Consider the following 20558-nt stretch of genomic DNA (forward strand, 5'->3'; position numbering starts at 1 on the left):
GACATCTAGGGTGACTGGCTCCAGCCCCAGCCAGAATTCTGCCCCTTGCAAAACCAGTGGCAGCGCCGTACACAGAGACCCCCAGTCCTTCTCCTGCCAGGGTCAATATTTGCAGAGGCTGAGCTGAAAAACCCAGAGTTTGTTATAAACAGTCCCTGATTTCCCCCACCACCACTCCATATTCCAGGGGGCTGCTTCCCTCCCCACCTACCCCCTCTCTGTCCCTGCTCCCTACTCTTCCCCCCAGGCCTCCACTCTCCCCCCTAAAGACCTCTCTCTGAGGCTCTTATTTCTGCAAGACTCCAGGCTACACAGACTCCCCACATATCAAGTAAGCTGCTGCCTGTACTCTCCCTGCAGCATCAGGTGGTCTGTGGTTTGAATTAGAGGAAAATCAGGCCAACCGTATCCCAATACAGACAGAGAGTGGCCAATAAACTCCCTGTGCTCCCTCAGCAGCCGTGTCCCACCCTCAGAGAGGTATTGCACTCTGAGCAGAGATTTGTAGGCTGCCTGAGGCGGCAGAAAGAAGAAATCCCAGGGCAGCCTGCTGGCCCAGCCGTTGGTGCATCCATTGTTGTGGCACAGAAGTAGTTATGTAGAAGGGCGGATACTCAGCCACTAAATGTCTTTTGTCGGTACTCTTACTCCTTTAACAAGAGGGATACCTCAGATACACTGACAGGCAGCCCCTGTGAACAGGAGCTATTGCAGGGAATACACAGCTGGAGTCCTGGAGAGTTGAAGCAGGTGTGTTGATATTATGGGGGGGCGGGGGGGGGGCTAATTTAAGGTTGGGGATAGGTGCTGGAGTCAGAGTACTGGTGATTGGAAGGCACCGTGTATTTACACAGCAGTTGCACTGCTGCCTGTGATGTAAGCATCCCATACCCGCTGGCGTGCCAATGGCTCTCAGCCCAAACCCAGGCAGATTTGAGTTCTGGTTTTGATCCATATCTACTAACAACATACAGACCTCGTCCATGGCCTACGGGGAAGGAGGTGAGTTTGGACCATACCTGGAGTTTGTGTTCTCTTAATTTGGGGGTAGGACCCAGTCCCTTCACTCCCATTCTCAAACTCGAGGCAGCCTGGTCATCCTAATGTGACCTCTATTTCAAACCCCCGCTGTACCAGCATTTCCTCCCACATGGCAGTGACCAAGAGGGGCGGGGGAGTGAGGGTCCAGAGCAGCAGGAGGCTGCCGTTCAGCATCGAGCATTGATCCCATCAGTCCTGAAATGCACAAAGAACCCGATACATTTCGAACTGCTGCATTAGCTGCTGGCAGGATCCCCGTGGGTTCCCCAAAGCTGACAGCGACTCTCACCCAGTCACGTCACCAGCTTCGCTTGGAAAGGGTTTATTCAGATTTTTTAAATATCTGTACGAAAATATGAAGGATGCCGCTCAGGATCCCAGCACTGGGAAGTTCATGGCAGGGGAAAGAGGAGATGGACCGGATGGACAGTTCTGCCTCTGCCAGGTTGCACAAATCACTGGGTTGGATTTAGATGAGGTTATTTTTCTGTCACTGCACAAATACATGATCTGAACTGGCTAACCAGACTGAGTCAGCCTTGGTACACCTATGCTTAGACCTCTGGCTCCTGCAGTGACGTGAGACACGGTGCCCTTGGAGGACACTGGGCCATTCAGCTACCACTAGCATCTGGCTCAAAGTCCTTCAGAGGGGAGATGGATACGCTCTCATGGCCATAAATACTCTCTATTAACAAGGCTTTTGACCAGGTAACTGCCAATGCTGTGATTCCAGAAGTCCCCACTCCCCTCTCCCAGAGACATGGAGCATCCCAGACAGCACAGTCATTTGACGCATCTGGAGAAGATACAGAGTATTCCTGCCCCAATGGCCTGGAGCTCCTGGAGAGGTGGCAAACTCCTCAGTAAATGCCATACGTGGGCTCGTGGCTGTCCCTGTACCTATCCAGGTACCTCAGAGGCTGCAGGTGCGGAAACTTTTTCTGACGGGGGTGATACACAGGGGGCCGCACAAACTCAAACACTGGCTCCTTCATGTCTGCAAAGGGACAATGCTGAACGTTAGCCAAGAGACAGCTCAAAACCTAACCCTGCACACCAACACACCAGGCCCCGCCCACTCTCCATCGTTCCGAAGATGCCACGTCTCCCTCGTTGGGCAGAACGGGAGACTAACGATAGATCAAAAACACACGTGTAGTTCTCTCCACCATGTGATCTCCCATTGTTATTTTAAAGTGCCCAGTTGAAATGGGATTCAAAGCCCACCACAGTAAGGCTGTTCCCTTAGACTGCCATGGGCACACTGCAACCTTTGAAAGAGAGGGCGACTGCTTTTAATTCTCAACTGTAAATGTTCCCAGTGTCAAACTAAAGTGCTAGTGATACGTGGCTATCTAGAAACCAGTTAGAGCAACTGTCCCAAAAGGGGACATTCAGAACCAGCCTTAGCATTCACCCCACGCTCAGACATGCCCATGCCTCCAGGAACCCTCATCTGCTCTATCACAGAGAGCCCGCATGGCCCTGGTTGATTTAAGTCAAGTGTGTGACATTTGAGCAAACAGCTTTCATCCCCTTGTCCTCCTTTCCCAACTCCAGGTCCTATCAAATGACTTTGTCTCCTACAGGATACATTTAGTTATGCTTGACTGGGGACCCCCGCCCCATACAACAGCCACTGCCCTGTACCCCTATAAAGTGAGTTTCTTACTGAGATGATTGTGAAAGATGTTAGTAACGGCATCATCCCATTGGCACTGGAAAAATGCCAGCCCAGCTGGCGTCATATCGTTCTGGTGCTTCTTGTAGAAGTCAAATGTCTTGAAGGTTCTCATCTTGAGACTGTGGCTGAAAACAAGACAGGAATACAGGGATGGGTCTCTCTTTTTCATGGCTAACAATCCAGCATCACCACAGATTCTGCAGAGATAGAGAAGAAACAGACCCCAGGAGAGAAACCTACATGGCTATTGAAAGTCAAACTCCCTAGGCAGCCTGAGGTGGAAGCATACCAGCCATACATAAATTGGCCTTGTCACTTCAATCTGGCAAGTCATTTTCTTAACATCCTGTTCTATTGGCAAAGTCAATGGGATGCCATGGAGGTGCAAGCATCTTCCATATGATCCCCCTGCAGGACTGGGGCCTTCATTTAAGAAAAGGTATAACAGGTGGGTGAAATGGGGCAGGCTGTGGTAGCAGTAATACCATCATGTGTCTTCACAGACCAGCTGCGCATACAACCTGCAGAGGATTTGTTTTGTTAGTGGAAACAAATAAGCAAGGGAAACAGCAAAACTGACTATGCAGCCAGCACTGTCCAAAGTGCAAAGGAAACAAGCTGAAACAGAGGGAAATCACCTTTCAATTACGGTCAGTTATTGTTACAAGTAATCTCAGTGAGTAAAATGAAAAAATCCCGCTGCTCTCTGAAAACAGTTTAGAGATCAGCTTTGTGCGCTATGATCACACAGGGCACAAGAACCTGACAGGGATTCAAGATTCAAAGTTACCATGGGTTCGGCCGAACATCTTCAGTGAAATCGATTGGTTGGTCCTGCTTGAAGAGGAGGAAGACAAAGCGGTGGTAGCCAGTTCCCTTGGCAGGGAATGGGGGGAAGTAATGGCAAATCTCTTTCCCCGAATCTATGTTGTTGCCTGGAATGTTAGTCCTGTGAAGTGCAAGAAATTTTTCAGTCATTATCCAAGTGACTGGTTTTCTTTTCTTTTTGCCATCTCTGATCAAAACCATAGCATTGAAGTTGTGTGTGGGAAGATCTGTGGCCTGCTCTCCCCTTGTGTAGCTGTGGGCTATTCCCTGTCATAGCAAGCATGCAGCTACTGGAGACAGACCTAGTCAAGGGAAGCAGCAAATCACATCCATAGATCTAAACAGAAAACAGTAACAATTCCTGGAACTACTCTAGCTTTAGTGTTAACAGTGCTCCAGGACAGATGTCTGACCAGCACTACGCAGGCCAGATGATCAGGGAAAAGCCAAGTTGATGTTTGACAGATTTTGTCTTTGTGGCAACAACATTTCAAAGCTCTGTTGGGAAGCTCTTTCACCATTTCTTTGACCATTTTTCCTCTCACAGGGCTTAGGAGGCCGGGGCTGAAGTCCCTGATCCACATGCATTGCACAGATGTATTGGTTTGCAATACTCACACCAGCCAGTGGACGTACTCAGAATCAGCGTCTCGCAGGTGTCCATCTGCGCGCATACACACACACACAGAGAAAAACATGTCTTAATGACAGTACTATTTGTTCGCCTGCTGCCTTATTGATAGGATCTTCTCCAAAGCCAGAATTCCCTAGGTCCAACAGGAAAAGGGGATGATTTCTCCAGACCTTTCAGCTGCTCTCTACCAACCCTTTATTGTGTCAGAAGAACAACTGGAACAAGTCCCCAGAGGATGGAGGTCAAGGCTGTGAGCCAGCAACCCCTGAGTTCCAACCTCTGTGTCTACACAGACTCACTATGTGACCGTGGGTGAGTCACTTAACGTTGCTGCACCTCGATTCCCTAATCCATAAAACGGGGACAGAGATACTGACTTACCTACTTCACAAGGATGTTGTGGAAATCAGTTAATGTTGGTAAGAATATTTTGGAAATATAAAGCTCTGTGTATGAGACGTGCAGAGGAGGACAGTCTTCCAGTTACGCACAAGACTGGGAGTCAGGAAACCAGCTTTCTTTTCCTGGCTTCCCTTTCAGTGTGTCAGACACTGGGCAAATCATTTCACCATTCTCTATTTCTCTGCCTGAAAAATGGGCACAGTATTGCCATCCTCACAGAGATTTTGCAAGGCTGAACTCTTCAGCATACGTAAAGAATATTGTGACACTATTTAGCATTCACATGTCATTTTGCAAAATGACTAATCCCCCCGATTAAAGGTGGGCCAGAGGAGCAGAGTATTGCTATTCCTTCATACAGCTCCACCACCTTCTGCCAAGCAGATCTTTCCATTCTAACCATTCTATGCACAGTTTCTGGAGTGATTTTGCAGGTGTGGCTGAACAATCCCTACGGAATGACCACCCCGCTTCATTGCTCAGGTTACGCAGCCCAAAGTAATAAGATTTTCAAAACAAAAAGAGGGTAGAAACATCCAGTTTAAGGCAGTTCTTGAAAGTCTTGATACACACCCAGATTAGTGAGCAGCAGAGTCCACAGGGAGCCTTCATCTGCCTCATATATCACTTCTGGGGGACTGGAAGCCTAAATAAGCAATGTAACGAGACAGTCACGAACGTAAGAATCTCCAGTAAAAGCTCCAAAGGATTGTTTGCATTAAAATTAGTTTCTTTTTGAAAACCAGAGAATCTGAATTAGTCACTCGGACATAACCTGTACAATAAAAACAGCCCCGACAGAACAAATCAAATCTGGCTTTGCCACAGAGCGAACCAATTTCCATCAGGAAAGGCAGGGGAGTTTTATTAAAAGCAAGTTTGCCATTTCATTTAAAAATGAATCCATTGTAATGCTCTTTCCTTATCTTAACTAGAAGTATCTCTAAAGCATATGATTTTCCATTGTAAAAGAACATTCCTCTTACAGTAAATGTCTGTGCTGTCAGGCTAGTTAAACCTTGTGTGGGCACACTTCCTAGTGATCAATTATAAGATACCTCGGTGGGCGTCACAAAGTTCCCATGATATACTGGCATGACATGCTCATCATCTAGGTTGTATTCTACGCGCAGAACCACTCTGGGGACGAATATGGCTTTGTCAAACATATCGCGGTATATCCCGTAGTGCTCAGCGACACGCTGCTTATGCAACAGGCCATTGGTTTTCTCCCACTCTGCCTTGACTTCGTCAAGTGGAATCACCGCTGCAATTGCAAATAAGGAGTAGTGAGATATGTGGAAGGGTTGTCAAAGCCACCACAGATACAGAAGAAGAGGAAACCAAGACTGCAGGGTACATACATGTCCGGAGGCGGGATGCTCTTTCCATTTCCACACTCTGGCGGTTCTGTTTCAATATCTCTTTTCTCTCCTTCAGTTGCTTTGCCCGTGGTGGTCTGTAGTAAGGCAGGCCAATGTCTATCTTTGCCTCTTCATCTAAGGTCAAAATCATGTAAGTGAGAAACCTAAAATAAGCCCCATTCTGTTCTTTCTGTCCAGCAGTCATGGGCAACTGTGACAGACAAACCAAAAATGAATGAGGGATACAAACAATCAGATGAATTACAGACATAAGCCCTGATCCTGCAATGAGCTCTGTGCAGAGAGCCCTGTGCCTGCATGGAACTCATAACAAGACTGGGATAGTATTTGGTCCACGCCATATAATCTAGCTGCCCGGCAAGTGAGAGACTCTGATACCACTGAAACATTTAGGGTTGTCAGTGCTACGACTAAAGCACAATCCTGTTACAGGTGCCCTCCTTCAAGTGGGACATGGAACAGGGTCCCTTCTGCCAGTCTCTCGTAGAAGATAAAAATCCCAAGGCACTTTCCCAGAAAGCACGTAGGGAATAACTCAAGTGGAACGTTAGCCACGACTTCTCAGTACAACTGATTCTGATGCTCTAGTCAATCAGGGAGCCAGTGCATGCCTGTTGGCTATTCTGTCTATGCAACCATTACAACCCCAGTATCTAACAATGCTTTGTAAAAGATTTGGAGACATCTAACGATAAAAAGTACTTCACACTCTCGCTGAAGCTCATTTAAGACTGAGTTTTGCTTGAGTAAGTATCAAGCCCGTTAAACAGGTCTACAGATACACCCATGGGTATTTCCACTCCCTGCTTTACAATCACCTAAGCTGTATTGTAGGTCTAATTTAGACTAAATTTTGGGACTGTATCTTCCTTATGTTTATACAATGCCAAGCACACTGACAGCACTCAAATAATATCTGGCCTATAATATTACCTCCTTACAAAGGACAGCTGGATGTGTCTTTCACCTCACTATGGCATTATATAACATCAGGTCCCTCAATCTTTGTCTATTAGGGTTATTGTTAGATAAATGAGAATAATAAGTCAGATGCTCTTTTGAGATGACTTTGCTCTATAGCATTTGGGAAGGGATGGGTTGGAGGGTTATGAGCTGTTATGCCTTTTACAAGAAGGGAATTTTGAGTTTACAATGCTTGTAGGTGGTTATTTACTTTTAGGTGTGAAACACAGCTCATTATCTGGCTTGGTTAACTGAAAACTAAGTGGTGGAAAGGCACTCAGGCCCAAGGGCATTTCAGCTCCTATCTTTGAGGATCTGGGCCTGTGAGCACAGGGTGGGTGCTCACTACCTGTTTTATGAATTAAAATAAATATAATACATCATTAGAAACTAAAAACCTGCAAACTTCAAAAGGAGAGCTTGGAGACCTTATAGTTTATTTTCCTTTGTATTACAGGAGCCCCAAGAAATAGCTTCCTTACTCTCCTCCCTAATCTTTGAGTCAAAGGAAGACAAAGATTTAGTTGCATCTGGCAAGTCCTTTCCTTTAAGAGGAAAATTCTAGTCAGTTTCCTTGAAGGGAGCATAGCCTTTGCAAATTTCTACAGCAGCAAGGGGTCTACTACCCATACAAGTATTTGATCAATCCCTTGTGGAGCACATTTTGGTGCTACATGCATAACTACTGGCCTACAAATAGCTCCCCCTTCCCTCCGGCAACAAAATTGGTTCCCATCTCCTTCCCCTTGGGTACCTTGCTCTGGTGTGATATGCTTCCTGTATGTTTGCCACCAGTGAGTCTTCTTACTCTCCTTTTCAGCCACTTTGAAATAGCGAGTGAAGCTGCGGTATTTCTCCAATGTCTCCAAGTTGCTGACATCTATGTCTTCATTAGGCATTGGCCCTAGAGGGGCTGCCCGCTTGCAGAGAGCAGCTGAAAACACAGGAGGTTTTCATTTTACAAAGACACTGACAATCACATGCTAGACAGACAAGATCAGAGCAGGCTTAGACTGGATGAACAGTACAAGGATGGTTTTGTGACTACAGCATAGGTCTGGAAGTTAGGAGACCTGGGTTCTATTCCCAGCTGTACCCCCAGCCTGCTATAGCCTCGGGCCAGAAGCTTAATTTCTGTTCTCTCAGCTTCTCTATCCGTAAGATGATGATATACAGCAGTTCATGTGAGGCTCAATCCATTAACCTTTGTACAGTACTTTAACATCCTTAAGGGAAAAGTGCGAAAAAAACCAAACTTTGATATCAAGGACAAGTTTCTACCATTTCCAACACACTCTACTGAGGTTTATACACTCTGCTCATCACCATGGTACCTGGGCAGTTTAATTTTGGGGGAAGCGTAGGTTAAGTTTTCCTCCTTGGTGTGTTTTTAAATTACCCCTCTTCCCCCACATACACTTTTAAAAAATTGTTTTCAAGGCAGCGAAATATGTGAACACTCCGATGGGTTCCAGGACCAAGTTCTACCGTCCCGGGCCAGCTGCTGAGACAGCACCATTCCTCGTGCTTACAAGTGGACCTTTCCATTACATAACTATTGAGGATAGTCATGGCCACACAGAAATGGATTGTTTCTCCAGTAACCTGAGCCAGTTCTGTGGAGGGCTTTGAATTTATATTAAGACCAAAATACGTTGCTTATTCTCAGCCCCTAGTAATTTTGGGGGTGATCCAGCACACCATGGGATCAGTGCAGTAAGTTTGATATTACCCCCCAAATTCAGAGCAGGTGGGAACCCTACTTGTAGCTGCACAGGCCAGTGTTCTTTATGCATGTTTTACAAATGGGTAAGGAAGGAAGCGAGCCCCCAATGGCCAGCACAGCAACAGGGTGACCATGTGCTGAGATGCTGTATCAATTCCCCATCCCACTGCACTCCTGCTATGTCACTCGCAGTCACTGCAGCAGGCAGAGAGATGTCACCACCACACTAAACTAGCACTCTGATGCCACCATGGCCCTAAAGGGGGTTACAGGCCCCGGAACATCCAGCAAGCTGCATGTCTGTCATTAGTAGGGACTGGGGCAGCTCAGGACAGGCAACCGCCCCACACAGCAAGTGGGAGCTGGGAAGGGAACCCAGATGTGCAAAGGGCTGTCCCCGCTCTGAAACCCTGGGACAGATGACCGCCCTGTATAGCGAGTGACAGCTGGGAAGGGAACCCAGGCGTCCGAGCCGCTGCCCCTCTCTGAAACCCTGGGGCAGATAGATGGCCGCCCTGTATAGCGAGTGACAGCTGGGAAGGGAACCCAGGCGTCCGAGCCGCTGCCCCTCTCTGAAACCCTGGGACACAAGCCTCCCGCACACAGCGAGGGAGAAGGGAACCCAGGTGTCCGAGAGCCCACCCACCCCGGAATCCCAAGACAGGCGGCTGCCCCCATATGTATCTCGGGAACTCAGGCATCCGAGAGCTCAGCCCCCCACCCCGGGCGCACCAGCCCCCGTGCTCCCGCTCCGCCCGGCGAGTCAGCCCCAGGGGCCCGAGCGCCGAGTGGCTCCGGGGATAAGAGCGGTCACTCACCAGCGGTACTGAACGCCCGCCCGGTCCGTATTCCGTACAGCGCCGCGCTCAGTATGGGCGCCGCCATTTTGCCAGCGCTGCGACGCCGTTGACTGGAAGCCCCCGCCGGGGCACAGCATGCCCCGCATTGCGTGTGCGAGAGACGGGCCTGGAAGGGCTGTCGAAGCTAGTGCCTGACTGAAAATGTTACAAAATATACCTAAAAAGCAGGTACAGCCTCATCATGGGGTGAAGGACTAAACACTCCAACCCCAGGCAGAGCGCTGCCATGTATTTATTTCACCAAGGCAAGTATGATTGCCAGCTACAAAATGGGGTCCTGATTCACAGCTGCAGGCTGGCGTGTCACTCACAGGAGGAGTTTGGCTGGTGGGTTGCAGGCTGCAGCGAAGGGCAGGGGGCTTGCTGGTGGAGACCACACCAGGAGCCTGGGAGGAGCGTTGAGCCATTCTCATTGCTATATAAAGGGAACTGCTGGGCAACCTTACCTACAAGCAGGGCTACTAGCTGCTGCCTGTAGTACGCTTGATAAAGATGATGGTGCCTTTTCCAGCATTGCTAGCTCTTGTGATTGTACCACCGATCCCACAGTTGTTGATATATTTCGTAAAGCTCGAACTGCTGGAGTCAGGTGATCATGTGAGAATCTGTCCTCTTTTTTTTTTTTTTTAAGTTTCTAGTCCTTGTGATTTTTTTTTTCAGAGAAAAACTTGAAAATGGAAGTGCGTGCAACCAAAAGATTCAGAAACCAGATGACAAATTAATAGAACTCCCACATTATTAGTTTTTTTTAAATCCCATGAAATGTTGGGGGCCTGATATGATTTTTGAATGCTTGAGGTTGGCAATACTGCCTTCACCCCAAAGCAGTACACGGATCACATCCCCTCTAGGTTTCAGAGTAGCAGCCGTGTTAGTCTGTATTCGCAAAAAGAAAAGGAGTACTTGTGGCACCTTAGAGACTAACAAATTTATTTGAGCATAAGCTTTCATGAGCTACAGCTCACTTCATCGGTTCACTCCCAGATGCTGTCTGCTGGCAGAGACAGGATACGGGACTGACTACATGGATCATGGGTCTGGTCCAGTCTGGCAGTTTTTATGTCCCAATTGTGGACAGTACATGTTACTTGACTCCTCAGTTCACAGAGCTGAGAGGCAGTAATCCTCCACTGCATCTGCAATACTGTGTGCATTTCATTAGCATAGAAATCCCAGCACAAAGCAGGATTCCCTACAGCTTTAGTGTGAGCACATGTGCAATGTGGCATTTAGTTTTTCATGTCTCACTACCATATGTACTACTCTGTCCTGCAGTAGCAGAGGGGATGGACTGGATGACCTAAAGGTCTTCTCCATCTCTCCAGTTACTGTATCATTCCGCGCCGTCCTAGAGCAGAACAGCCTTGTATTGTCCTAGTAGAAGGAATTTAGGCTCTGCAGACTATTCTCGTCTATATAGGTTCTCACCTTAATGTGCCTTCCGCTGAGCACTGTGACTAACATCTGTTACGCACAGTTTGTTCTCTCTCGGCGGAGAACTGTGTATGCAATGGTGGGCTTTATTTTGTGGAGGATTTTTTTTTTAAATGTACACGCTGCTCTGGGTTTGTGTTTGAGAAGACAGGTGTCTTACACTTGGAGTGGAGGTGGTGAGGTGAGTGGTGGTCCTTAGTTCCTGGGCCAGTTCATTTCACAGGCTGGGACTGGCCCCCAAGAATGCTGAGTTTCCGACACAGGAAAGCTGGAACCTGCCATTCCATTGAGCCAGAGGAGTGCCATTGACAACTATAGTCTTCATCCTGGAGCTTTCCAATCTTTTGGATACCCTAGGCCCAGGTCATTGAGTGTCTCAAAGACAAACATGATTGTAATTACCTGACAAATTGTCTTAATTAGAAATAAAGAGAGCTAGGAAGGGATGTAATTAAATGAAGAGTTGGTCAATTGAGATGAAGGGAGCAGCGTGAGGAACTACTCAGAGCAAAACCATCTCCCTTGTGGCCCATTACAGAAATAAATAAGGGGGATACAGTTAGGTCCTCTCCATGCATCAAAGTTTAACTGCTTTGTGGTTATATTTGTAGTTCTACTGTGCACTAAGGCTCCTGAAATGGGACCCATGCAGACAGACCCCTGCGCCTGCAGAGAGCCCCTTTGTTTATAGTGGAGCTCTGTGTTGCGGGCCACACCCATGGATCGGGGCCAGAATTAGTAAAACTGCATTAAATGCTGGCAAGCTTCCACTCACACAAGAGCATCAATCTCTGCAAGGTGGCAAGGGGAATTGTCGCAGCCAGGCTCCTGTACTGGGCAGAAGCTTATGTGTGAATCAGACAGAGTTGAGGAATACTTTGAAAGAAGGGGCATGGGCTAGCTGTCCTTTCCAATTCTTCCCAAGCCACCAGAGGTCAGTGCAACAGCAGGAATGGAACCCAAACTTTGGTAGCTGAGAAACTGGAATCACAGAGAAGGAAAGACTTAATAATAATAATAATATCTTAATAATAATAATTTCAACTAGCACTTTTCATCAGTAAATCTCAAAGCTCTTCGCAAAGGAGGTCAGGCTCAGTATAGTAACAGCACGAGGTATAGACTGCAGACAGAACATTCCAAAGGACTGAGCGAGAGGCCACGCTCCAGCATTATAGTCAGAGACCAATGTTATAGCCGTTCCCCACTCCAGCCTAATTATCTGTTCCAACCTTCTAATAAAAGAAGTACAGTTGTGTCACTGGACAGGGGAAATTGGGTGAAACCAGCCACCTTCCCTTTGAATTTATGAAAGTGGATTGTTTGTAAAGCGATGGGCAAATCTAGGGGGCCCAGCAGCAAGTGGTTCCTAACAGCAAGAGGGTGGATTAGTTTCCCCTGGGAAGAGGTGGGATCCCCAGCACTTTGACATGAACACTGAACCTGGGGAGGCTGCACTGGATGTGGCAAGAGAAAGCAAGGCCAGTCCAGACAGCAGGTTTGAAAGATGAATCCAGCATGCTTTTTCATGGTCAACACAGACCTTCCTAAGGCTTGAATGTCAAGGTACAGTGTAGTTCTTCATACAGAGCTACACACTGAAACAGATGAGATGCTTGTGTCTTCTTTGCACCCATTTCCTTCTTGTTTTACAGGCTGAGCAGCTGGGCTGGCGTATGATCACATTAGCCTATATAACCGCTTCGGATGGCTATTGTGTCTCTTGGCAGCAACAGGAAGAGGGAATTCAGGCCAACCTGCTGTTTGCTTTGAGGAGGTGCCATTGATTCGCAATATAATAGCCCATAGGGCGGTACTGGGGGGATCAGCTCAGCTCCTTCCATGGAAGGGCTAGAGCAGGGGATTAGGGTTTTCCCACAGCCAGCTCAGCTATGTGTAAAGAGCAGAAACATAACGAGAAACCCCCCATCTAAGCTCAAGTAACACGGAGTGGATAAGGCCTCACCTACAATCCTGTAGGTCGTAGGTTTGAGTCTCATTTGATCTCCCTCTGCAAGACCACCTCCAGTTCACCCACTTGCAAAACAGGTACTCGACTCATCGAGTTAGGGCAGTCGAAGGAGGGAGGGCATGATGCTGACCACGTCACTTCCTTGGGCAGTGGTGGCTTTGAAACTCATGTGCCTTAACTGCATCAGCCCAGTGTGCCATTGGCTCAGGGGGCCTTTGACCCGACTGGGACACACTTGCATGTAAAGGGAGCCAAGTCACATTGTGAATCAGTGGCAGAGCTGGGACTAGAACCCAGGAGTGTTGCCTCCCTCACTGTCCAGTACTGAAACCCCTAGGCAACACATTTTCCTTCAGCTGTGAGCGTGCAGTAGCGGGCAAGATGCAGCACCCAAACACGGGTGGGGGGGGGTGTGGATGCGAAAAGTAGCATCTGGATTAATTTGAATGTGTTGGTGCACAGGGGTTTAGATGAGCCCGTTGGGTTCTTTTCTCAGCTCCACCACTGACTCCACCTCTCCGTCTTCAGCAGCCTTGCACAGATGTCACTGAGAGCAGCACCTGCCATCCTCTCTGGCTCATCTCTGCAACAAAGGCCACAAATACCTCAATTACAGGAGGAGTCACAGAAACAGTTTAGACCCTGAATCAAACCAGCCTTGTCTCCAAAAAGGTCAATCATCCCCCGCCCCCCGCCCCCCAAATAGTCTCCTTCTTTGTCTCCAACAGAACAATGCCAGTGCCACTGCTGTACTCAAAGACTGTGGGATCGATAACACACAGGCACAGAAGCTGATCGTGGCGCTGTCCAAGCCCCATTAGTCCCCTGCTGCACCTTAATTCACTCCGACAGAAGCACAAGGCTAGATTCTGAGCTGACACCAATCTAGAGTTACTCCGCTGAAGTCAATTTGAGTTGCTCCAGATTTACACGGGTGTAACGAGATAAGAATCCAATCTGTGGTATTTGAATCTGTCCATCCCCATTATCTTCACCTTCTCTTTGCTTCCAATCACTCAGCACGTAAATGGCACCCCAAATAAGCAGCATTTCTCTCCTTGATGGGTTGGCAAATGGATGATAATGGAGCATGACAAGGGCGGTTAAATGCACAGCCCCCTGTAAATTACTCCATAGGGCAGCCAAGAAAAAGAAAGAGTGCTGTTCTTTTGCTAGCTTCTGTTGAGTGGCTAGGGCTTTTGTTCTTCTTACAAGGCATTTGGATTTTACTGTATTATTTAAAATATAAAAGCAAAAGCTGGGGGTGGTGAGGAGCAGATGCAAAGAGACCAGTTTCTCCCTTTGGGTACATGCTGCATTTGAGAGTTATGAAAATTGAAGCTTGTCTTCAGACTAGCAGAAAACATCTGGCACGGCTAGCACTCTTCCCCTTCGTTAGCAGCTAAGAGGCTCTTGTGTTCTTTATCCAAGGTCATCGTGTTCTTACAGCAGAGTGGGAGAACGGCTCTGGTATTAATGTGAGAGCAGCGCCATGGCTCTCTGACTAAATCACTCATGACGGCAACAAAGAGACACCTCCCGTGCTGCATCAGCAGCCAGGAAGCCAGGCTAATCGGAACATGCGTGGCCGAGAGAGAATCCACAACATTCTGTAGACACGAGGGTCCTCGGCTGGATTTGAAGCAGTGACCCAGCATTGGAAGGCTCTATGCGCCTTTACCAACCCCAATAACGTAATTCCCCTTCCCAATCAAACTAGCTTCTTCTCCAAAGGTACGGAACCTGCCAGCAGCCCACAGCATCTCTGCTAGCCTGCTCAGGCCTAAAGCCTGGCCCGAACCCGTCTAGACCACAGCCGCCCAAACCTGACCCAACCCTGAGTCATTCAAACCCAACCCTTCCCTTGAACCTTCATCAGCACTGCTGCTGCCTCACCTATGGGGCTCAGCCTGGTGGGGCTTCCTACTCCCCACACCTGGGGCCAGTGATCTGTCTCCAACTGCCTCCTGTTGGGGCAGGGAACGCAGCAGCTGTTGTATGTGCCACGCCTGCGGCCTACCGCTGCCTCGCTGTGCTGTGGAGTGAGAGGTGCTGGGACTCATCAACACACTCCCCAGCAGGCAGAGCACCGCCTGGTCATACAGCACTGACCCCATGGGTGGGAGGAGGGGATCAGAGACGACCTGACCCAAGCCCAAGAGTATCAGGTTGTATTTCAGACTCAACCCAAACATGACTGTGACCCAGGGACCTCTTGATGCCAACTGGCAGAGCACGTAAGGGATCCCCTGGGCCAGGTACATGCATAACTGTTTGCCAAAGGGTGGCATGCAAGGTCTCCACCGAGAGCCAGTGGCCCATCGGGCACCATAATCATTGCAAAATGCACGTACGGAGGATAGTTAAGAGATATTTGTACTGAAAACGATATTCTTAAGTTAAAACTGGCCACCAGAAGGTGAGAAACAGATTTTGGACAGGCAGAGGGGAGGAAATTTTTGCGTCTCTGGCTGGTCATGGTGTATTGCATGACTAACGCTGTAAGTCTATTTGCTTGACTAAGCCGGACGCTACTGAAGAGACTGTAAAGTCGACAAGAAAGGAGCACACAGGAAAAATAGCAGGGGAGATCCTGTTTACAGGTAAAGCCAAGAGATTGGAGGTGGTGTAACTTAGGGTGCAGAAAGACACCCTTCATGGAGGAGACAAGCTGAACGTGTGACTTGTTTGAGGCAAAAGGGCTCACAGCCTCGCTGGCTGAGAAACGTTGGTGAGCAATACTATAAGACATGCAAGTAACTAGCCATGGCAGTCTAGGCTCTAGCATGCGGTTATGATTTTATTTTACATTAGGGCTGTCAATCGATTAAAACAATTAATCGTGATTAAATCGCTCTGTTAAACAATAATAGAATACCATTTATTTAAATATTTTTGGATGTTGTCTACATTTTCAAATATATTGATTTCAATTACAGCACGTTCACGGTAGAGACTGCACTACAGTACCTGTATGAGGTGAACTGAAAATAGTCTATCATTTTTACAGTGCAAATATTTGTAATAAAAATAATATAAAGTGAGCAGTGTACACTTTGTATTCTGTGTTATAAACTGAAATCAGATAATTGAAAATGTAGAAAAACATCCAAAAATATTTAATACATTTCAGTTGGTATTCTATTCTTTAACAGTGCGATTAAAACTGCGATTAATTTTTTTACTCACGATTAATTTTTTTTGAGTTAATTGCATCAGTTAACTGCGATTAATCTACAGCCCTATTTTACATATAACCATTTGCTTCCAAAACTTCTACTTGTTACTACATGACTATATTTCGCTAAATAAACTGTTACTTGTTTTCACTACAAAAATATCTCAGTGCTGTGTTAAACGGAGCAGCGATCTGAAGGGACATGGGCAAGCTGGGCAGTACTCTTCTGTGGAAGCAGCATGCCTGTGAATTCTGCAAGTCCCCAGTGCAACAGGGGCTGGGTATGCGAGGGTTGGCATGTGCCCAGCACTAGCCTGTAGAGAGAGCGGGGCCTGCATAGGCCTGGAGAGAAGTGCTTTTGTTGCCCATGGCCAGGGTTGGGGAGCTGATCCTATGGCACAGATCAGGCTCTCTCGTGCTAAGGGCAGGGGTAGCAAGGTGCCTCACACCCTTGGGTACCCTCAGGCAGTGTCACACTGGCACTTGAAGTCAGGTGTTGTTGGGTTAGGGTCAGGTTAGGTTGCAAGGCTCTAACCCAGCCCATGATTGCTATGAAAGGGCAGAAGGAAGATAGCAAAGCATCAAAAACACCGAGATGCAGTGGAAGTGAAGTGAACTATTCCTAAATCATGAGAACTTGGTTCCTTCTTGTCTCCTTCCCTCTCCCCTTATCACTCAACATCCAGCCTTAGACACATCCATGGTACAGCAGATAGGGTTGCCAGTGAAAATGAGTGAGGGTGTGGGAGAGCGAGCAATGGATGGAGAGGGGCTGGAGTGAGTGGGGGCGGGGCAAGGATGGGGCCTTGAGGAAGGGGCGGGGCAATGGAGTTCAGTTTTGTGCAATTAAAAACTTGGCAACCCTAGCAGTGGGTGAGCCACCCACTGGCTGGTTCATGGCTAATGTGAAATGAGCGTGGTGGGTCTTAGGCCATTTCCCAGCGCACAAGTCTGCACATCACCATAACCCACTACCACACTTGAGGCTCTCAACAAAGGTGCCAAGAGACAGGATAAATTATAAATGGTCCACGGAGACCGAACTACCTTCTCAGGCTGGGGAGGTGGTCCCTGCTGGTCATGATTGAGTGCAATGCAGGGCAATGCATGGAAAGTTTGCACTGGTTCAGCCCATGCTGTACCTGTCCTGGTGGTGTGTGTGAAGATCTCTAGGTGCTCTCACATGGGCCAGTGACTCCATGGAGACCCCTAAGGACTACGCTGTTGCCAGGCTGTTGTACGCGGAAGGTGCTTCGACACTACGGCAATAGGCAACAGCATAAAACCAAGAGAGAGAGCGATAATGAAAAGACAGTTCAGGCTCCGAAGGGCTCACAGCTGAAGTAATGGAAGGCTTTAGGCTGTAGGGCTCTCAGTCGGACGTAGTTAAAAATCCACACGCAAAGGGGTTTTTTGGTTTTGTTTTGTTTTTTAAACTAGCTGCTGCCTGGCTGAATGTATCTGACCATTTGTTTTTCCATCCATTCATTTTTGGATTTTTTTACATTACAAAATCCCCTGTCATCTTTGTAGAAAAAGCCAGCTCACCCAGTGCTGCACCTGGGGCTGAACTCCTCATGCTGTCTGGGATGACATGTTGTAGGAAGCTTTCTTCAGGGTCTCTAGAAAGAACTGCTCGTCTTCCAAGAAATCCCGGTCCTGCAGAGAGAGATGGGAAGGGCCATCACTGGTTGTGGCTGGAACTCCCTGAAGGTAGAGTACAGATACCCACATGCCTGATAGATCATCACTGTCCTGGGAACTGACATATAAGGGAAGTATCAAAAGCAGTCAAAGCCTAGGCTTTGAGAGGGGAGTGCACCAGCAAGCACAGGTACTTACTTTATAGTAACTGTGGTTCTCCAAAATGTCTTGTCTGTGTGGATCCCAGTTAAGGCATGCATGAGGCACACATGCACCTTGAATGGGATCCATACAGACAACGTGAATAACTTTCTTTCCTTGATAGGAACGTGAGGATTCTAAGGGATCAAAGCAGAATCCCAATTATGCAGGGATGGTGGGGGAAGAGCAGGCGAGTGACTGGAGAATCTGGAGAGAATGGGAACCTCAAAGCACCAAAAGAACAGGGATTAACCACCTTGATATAGCATCTTCCATCTGAGGATCTCAGAAAACTGGGTCTGGAGCAGTAAATGCACCGCACTCCAGTGGTGAATAAGGCTGATAACTTGCAGCCCAAATGGGGCAAGCCAACTGGTAGCTTTGACGATCTGATTGTCCAAGAATTTATGACAGTCATTATGTCTGTTGTTCATCCACTTCTGCTTTAAGTGTATCAGGGAAACACCAGGGTGTCTGGTCTCTAAAATGACCCTTTTGCAGCACAGCACAGAACAAACAGCTTTACTGCCCAGCAACAACCTTCAGAGAAAAATCCATCCATTGGCAGGTGGCACTGAGCCCTCACTTTCTCTCTTCCTGGAGAGTCTGAATGGTTTCAAAGCCAAAACCTTTCCAGCACAGCTCAGGAGCAGACCTGATGTTGGGTCCCTTTTACCTCTGACCAAATGCTATGGAAGCTCATCTTACCCGCTCAGCTGTGTGCTTCAGCAGCACTAGTCTGGCATACAACTCAGCGGGTCCCGCTCCTGCTGTGCCCTGGGTGCCCCCTGTACTGCCAGAGTTGTGCCAAGGTAACGCGATAACAGGAGGGGGGAAATCTGCCAAGGAAGCACAATAGTGAAGAATACACACACGGTTAGAGCAACGTGGGACATACGTGTCGTCTATACAGAGAGACTCAGAGGGAGGGAGGGAAGTTGGACCCACTAAGCTTTCCTAGTATTACTGCTGTTCCTGTGTTTTCATATCCTGGTGGAGCATGGCAGTCCCTCTTCCCAGCCTGGGACCTGAGGAAATTGTGGGGATTGATTATAATGATTATGTGGCACTTCTATAGCCTCCTTCATGCAAGAATCCTAGAGCAATTTACAAACATTTAATTAACCCTCTGGAGTAGGTAACTCATGGGTCCCATTTTACAGAAGGGGAAATTAAGGGAAGTTAACCAATTTTCCCTGTCCAATGCAGCAAGTCAGTGGTGGAGGCAGGAATGGAACCCAGGAGTCCTGACTCCAATCCCTTGCTCTGACCACAAGCCCAGCTCCCTCTTGTGAAGAGGTGACTTCAGAACTCGACTCAGGTCTTTATCCTTTGAAAGCCAGAGAGCTGAACCACAGAGATGCCCACCCCGCCTGTGAGACAAAGATGCAGGAGGTGCTGTCCCTTCGGCCTGGTCCACACTTAGAAATTAGATCAACCCAGGGTTGTCGCTCAGGGCTGCGAAAAATGTCGTGCCCCAAGCGCTGTAGCTAGGTTGACCTGACCCCTGGTGTAGACCTGGCTAGGCTGACAGAAGAATTTTTCTGTTGACTTTGCGACTCACTTTTGGAGAGAGGGGTTAACTACGCTGACGGAAAACCTCCTTCCGTTGATATAGGAAGTGTCTGCACTACAGTGTCATAGCTGCAGTGCTGTAGTGTAGATATGCCTTTCCTCTCATTTCCTTGCTCACAGGAACACGGGACTGGAGAGGGCCTCTTGGGTCACTGAGTCCAGTCGCCTGCTATCACAGACATCCCTGGCACATCGTCCTGGTCATACATTTATCAAACTCCACCTAAAAACTAGTTTGGTTTCTTGCCTCCACTCCTCCTACTGGAGACTGTTCCCCAACCTCTCTCCTCTGATGGTTAGAAACCTGCTTCTAAATTTCCAGCCTAACTGTCATCATGGCCAGTTTATTCCCATTTATTCTAGAGCCAACATTGTCCTTTAGGTTAAATAGCTCTTCTTCCTTCCTGGGCTTCCCCGCTGCTGTATTTATAGAAAGCAATTACTGAGAACAACCACTCAAGAGCTTTTCTGCTGGCAGGTGTGAAGGAGCAGCTTACAGTGCATGGTGGAGAGGCTCATGGTTTGAGCACCTGGGTGTGTCACCCGGGGCTTGGTCAGGAACTGCACCGGGCTGTTCGGAAGCTCTTCTCGCAGCTGTTCAAGCTGTCTCCTTTGATGAGCCAGGTTCTGGTGCTCCTACCCCACCCGAGGAGAGAGAGGGAGGGAGAAAGGCTGGTTTAATAGGGTCTGGCATGTTGCGGTACATAATAAAAAAACGAGAGGGGAAGCGCGAGGATCTGATTGCCTGGTGCAGGTGCTGCTCCTGCTGCCTCAGCCGCTCCAGCCGCTGCTGCACGGTACGCAGCCTCGTCTGATGTTCTGACTCCACCTTCTTCGCCTCCAGCAGGGCTCTCTCCCCCTCCTCGTACTTCTGCGAGGACAGCTGGGGGACACAGCAACACAGAGCGTGGTTGGGGGCCGGGGAAGCAAGGGCGTGACGGTGCCCAGCAGGGAGGAAAAAGAGCCGTGGAAACGCCTCTGGAAACCCTGGGTCATTTTGTGTTAGACCATGACGTCCTGGACACACT

At 48.2% G+C, this 20558-nt stretch overlaps 1 protein-coding gene across 6 annotated transcripts in view; it reads right to left on the minus strand.

Annotated features, from left to right (window-relative positions):
* Positions 1–1362: 1362 nt before the first annotated feature.
* Positions 1363–20558, minus strand: part of LOC141998973 (large ribosomal subunit protein mL38-like) — a 49007-nt gene continuing 29811 nt past the window's right edge. For 3 of the 6 annotated variants that reach the window (XM_074972022.1, XM_074972019.1, XM_074972023.1), the window contains 5 exons: positions 20276–20413; positions 20028–20166; positions 18664–18794; positions 17659–17769; positions 7744–7874 (listed from right to left, as the gene is read on the minus strand). In XM_074972022.1, the coding sequence (XP_074828123.1) occupies positions 17686–17769; positions 18664–18794; positions 20028–20166; positions 20276–20413 (492 nt within the window). In that variant the 3' untranslated portion in view covers positions 7744–7874; positions 17659–17685. Of the gene's footprint in view, positions 2042–2716; positions 2854–3518; positions 3678–4174; positions 4221–5165; positions 5239–5650; positions 5860–5956; positions 6092–7694; positions 7875–9484; positions 9634–13352; positions 13516–17658; positions 17770–18663; positions 18795–20027; positions 20167–20275; positions 20414–20558 lie in introns of those variants that run through there. The other 3 variants (XM_074972024.1, XM_074972025.1, XM_074972020.1) reach the window with 3 other exon arrangements.

Source organism: Natator depressus, chromosome 14 (assembly GCF_965152275.1).
Source record: "Natator depressus isolate rNatDep1 chromosome 14, rNatDep2.hap1, whole genome shotgun sequence".
Lineage (NCBI taxonomy): Eukaryota > Metazoa > Chordata > Testudines > Cheloniidae > Natator > Natator depressus.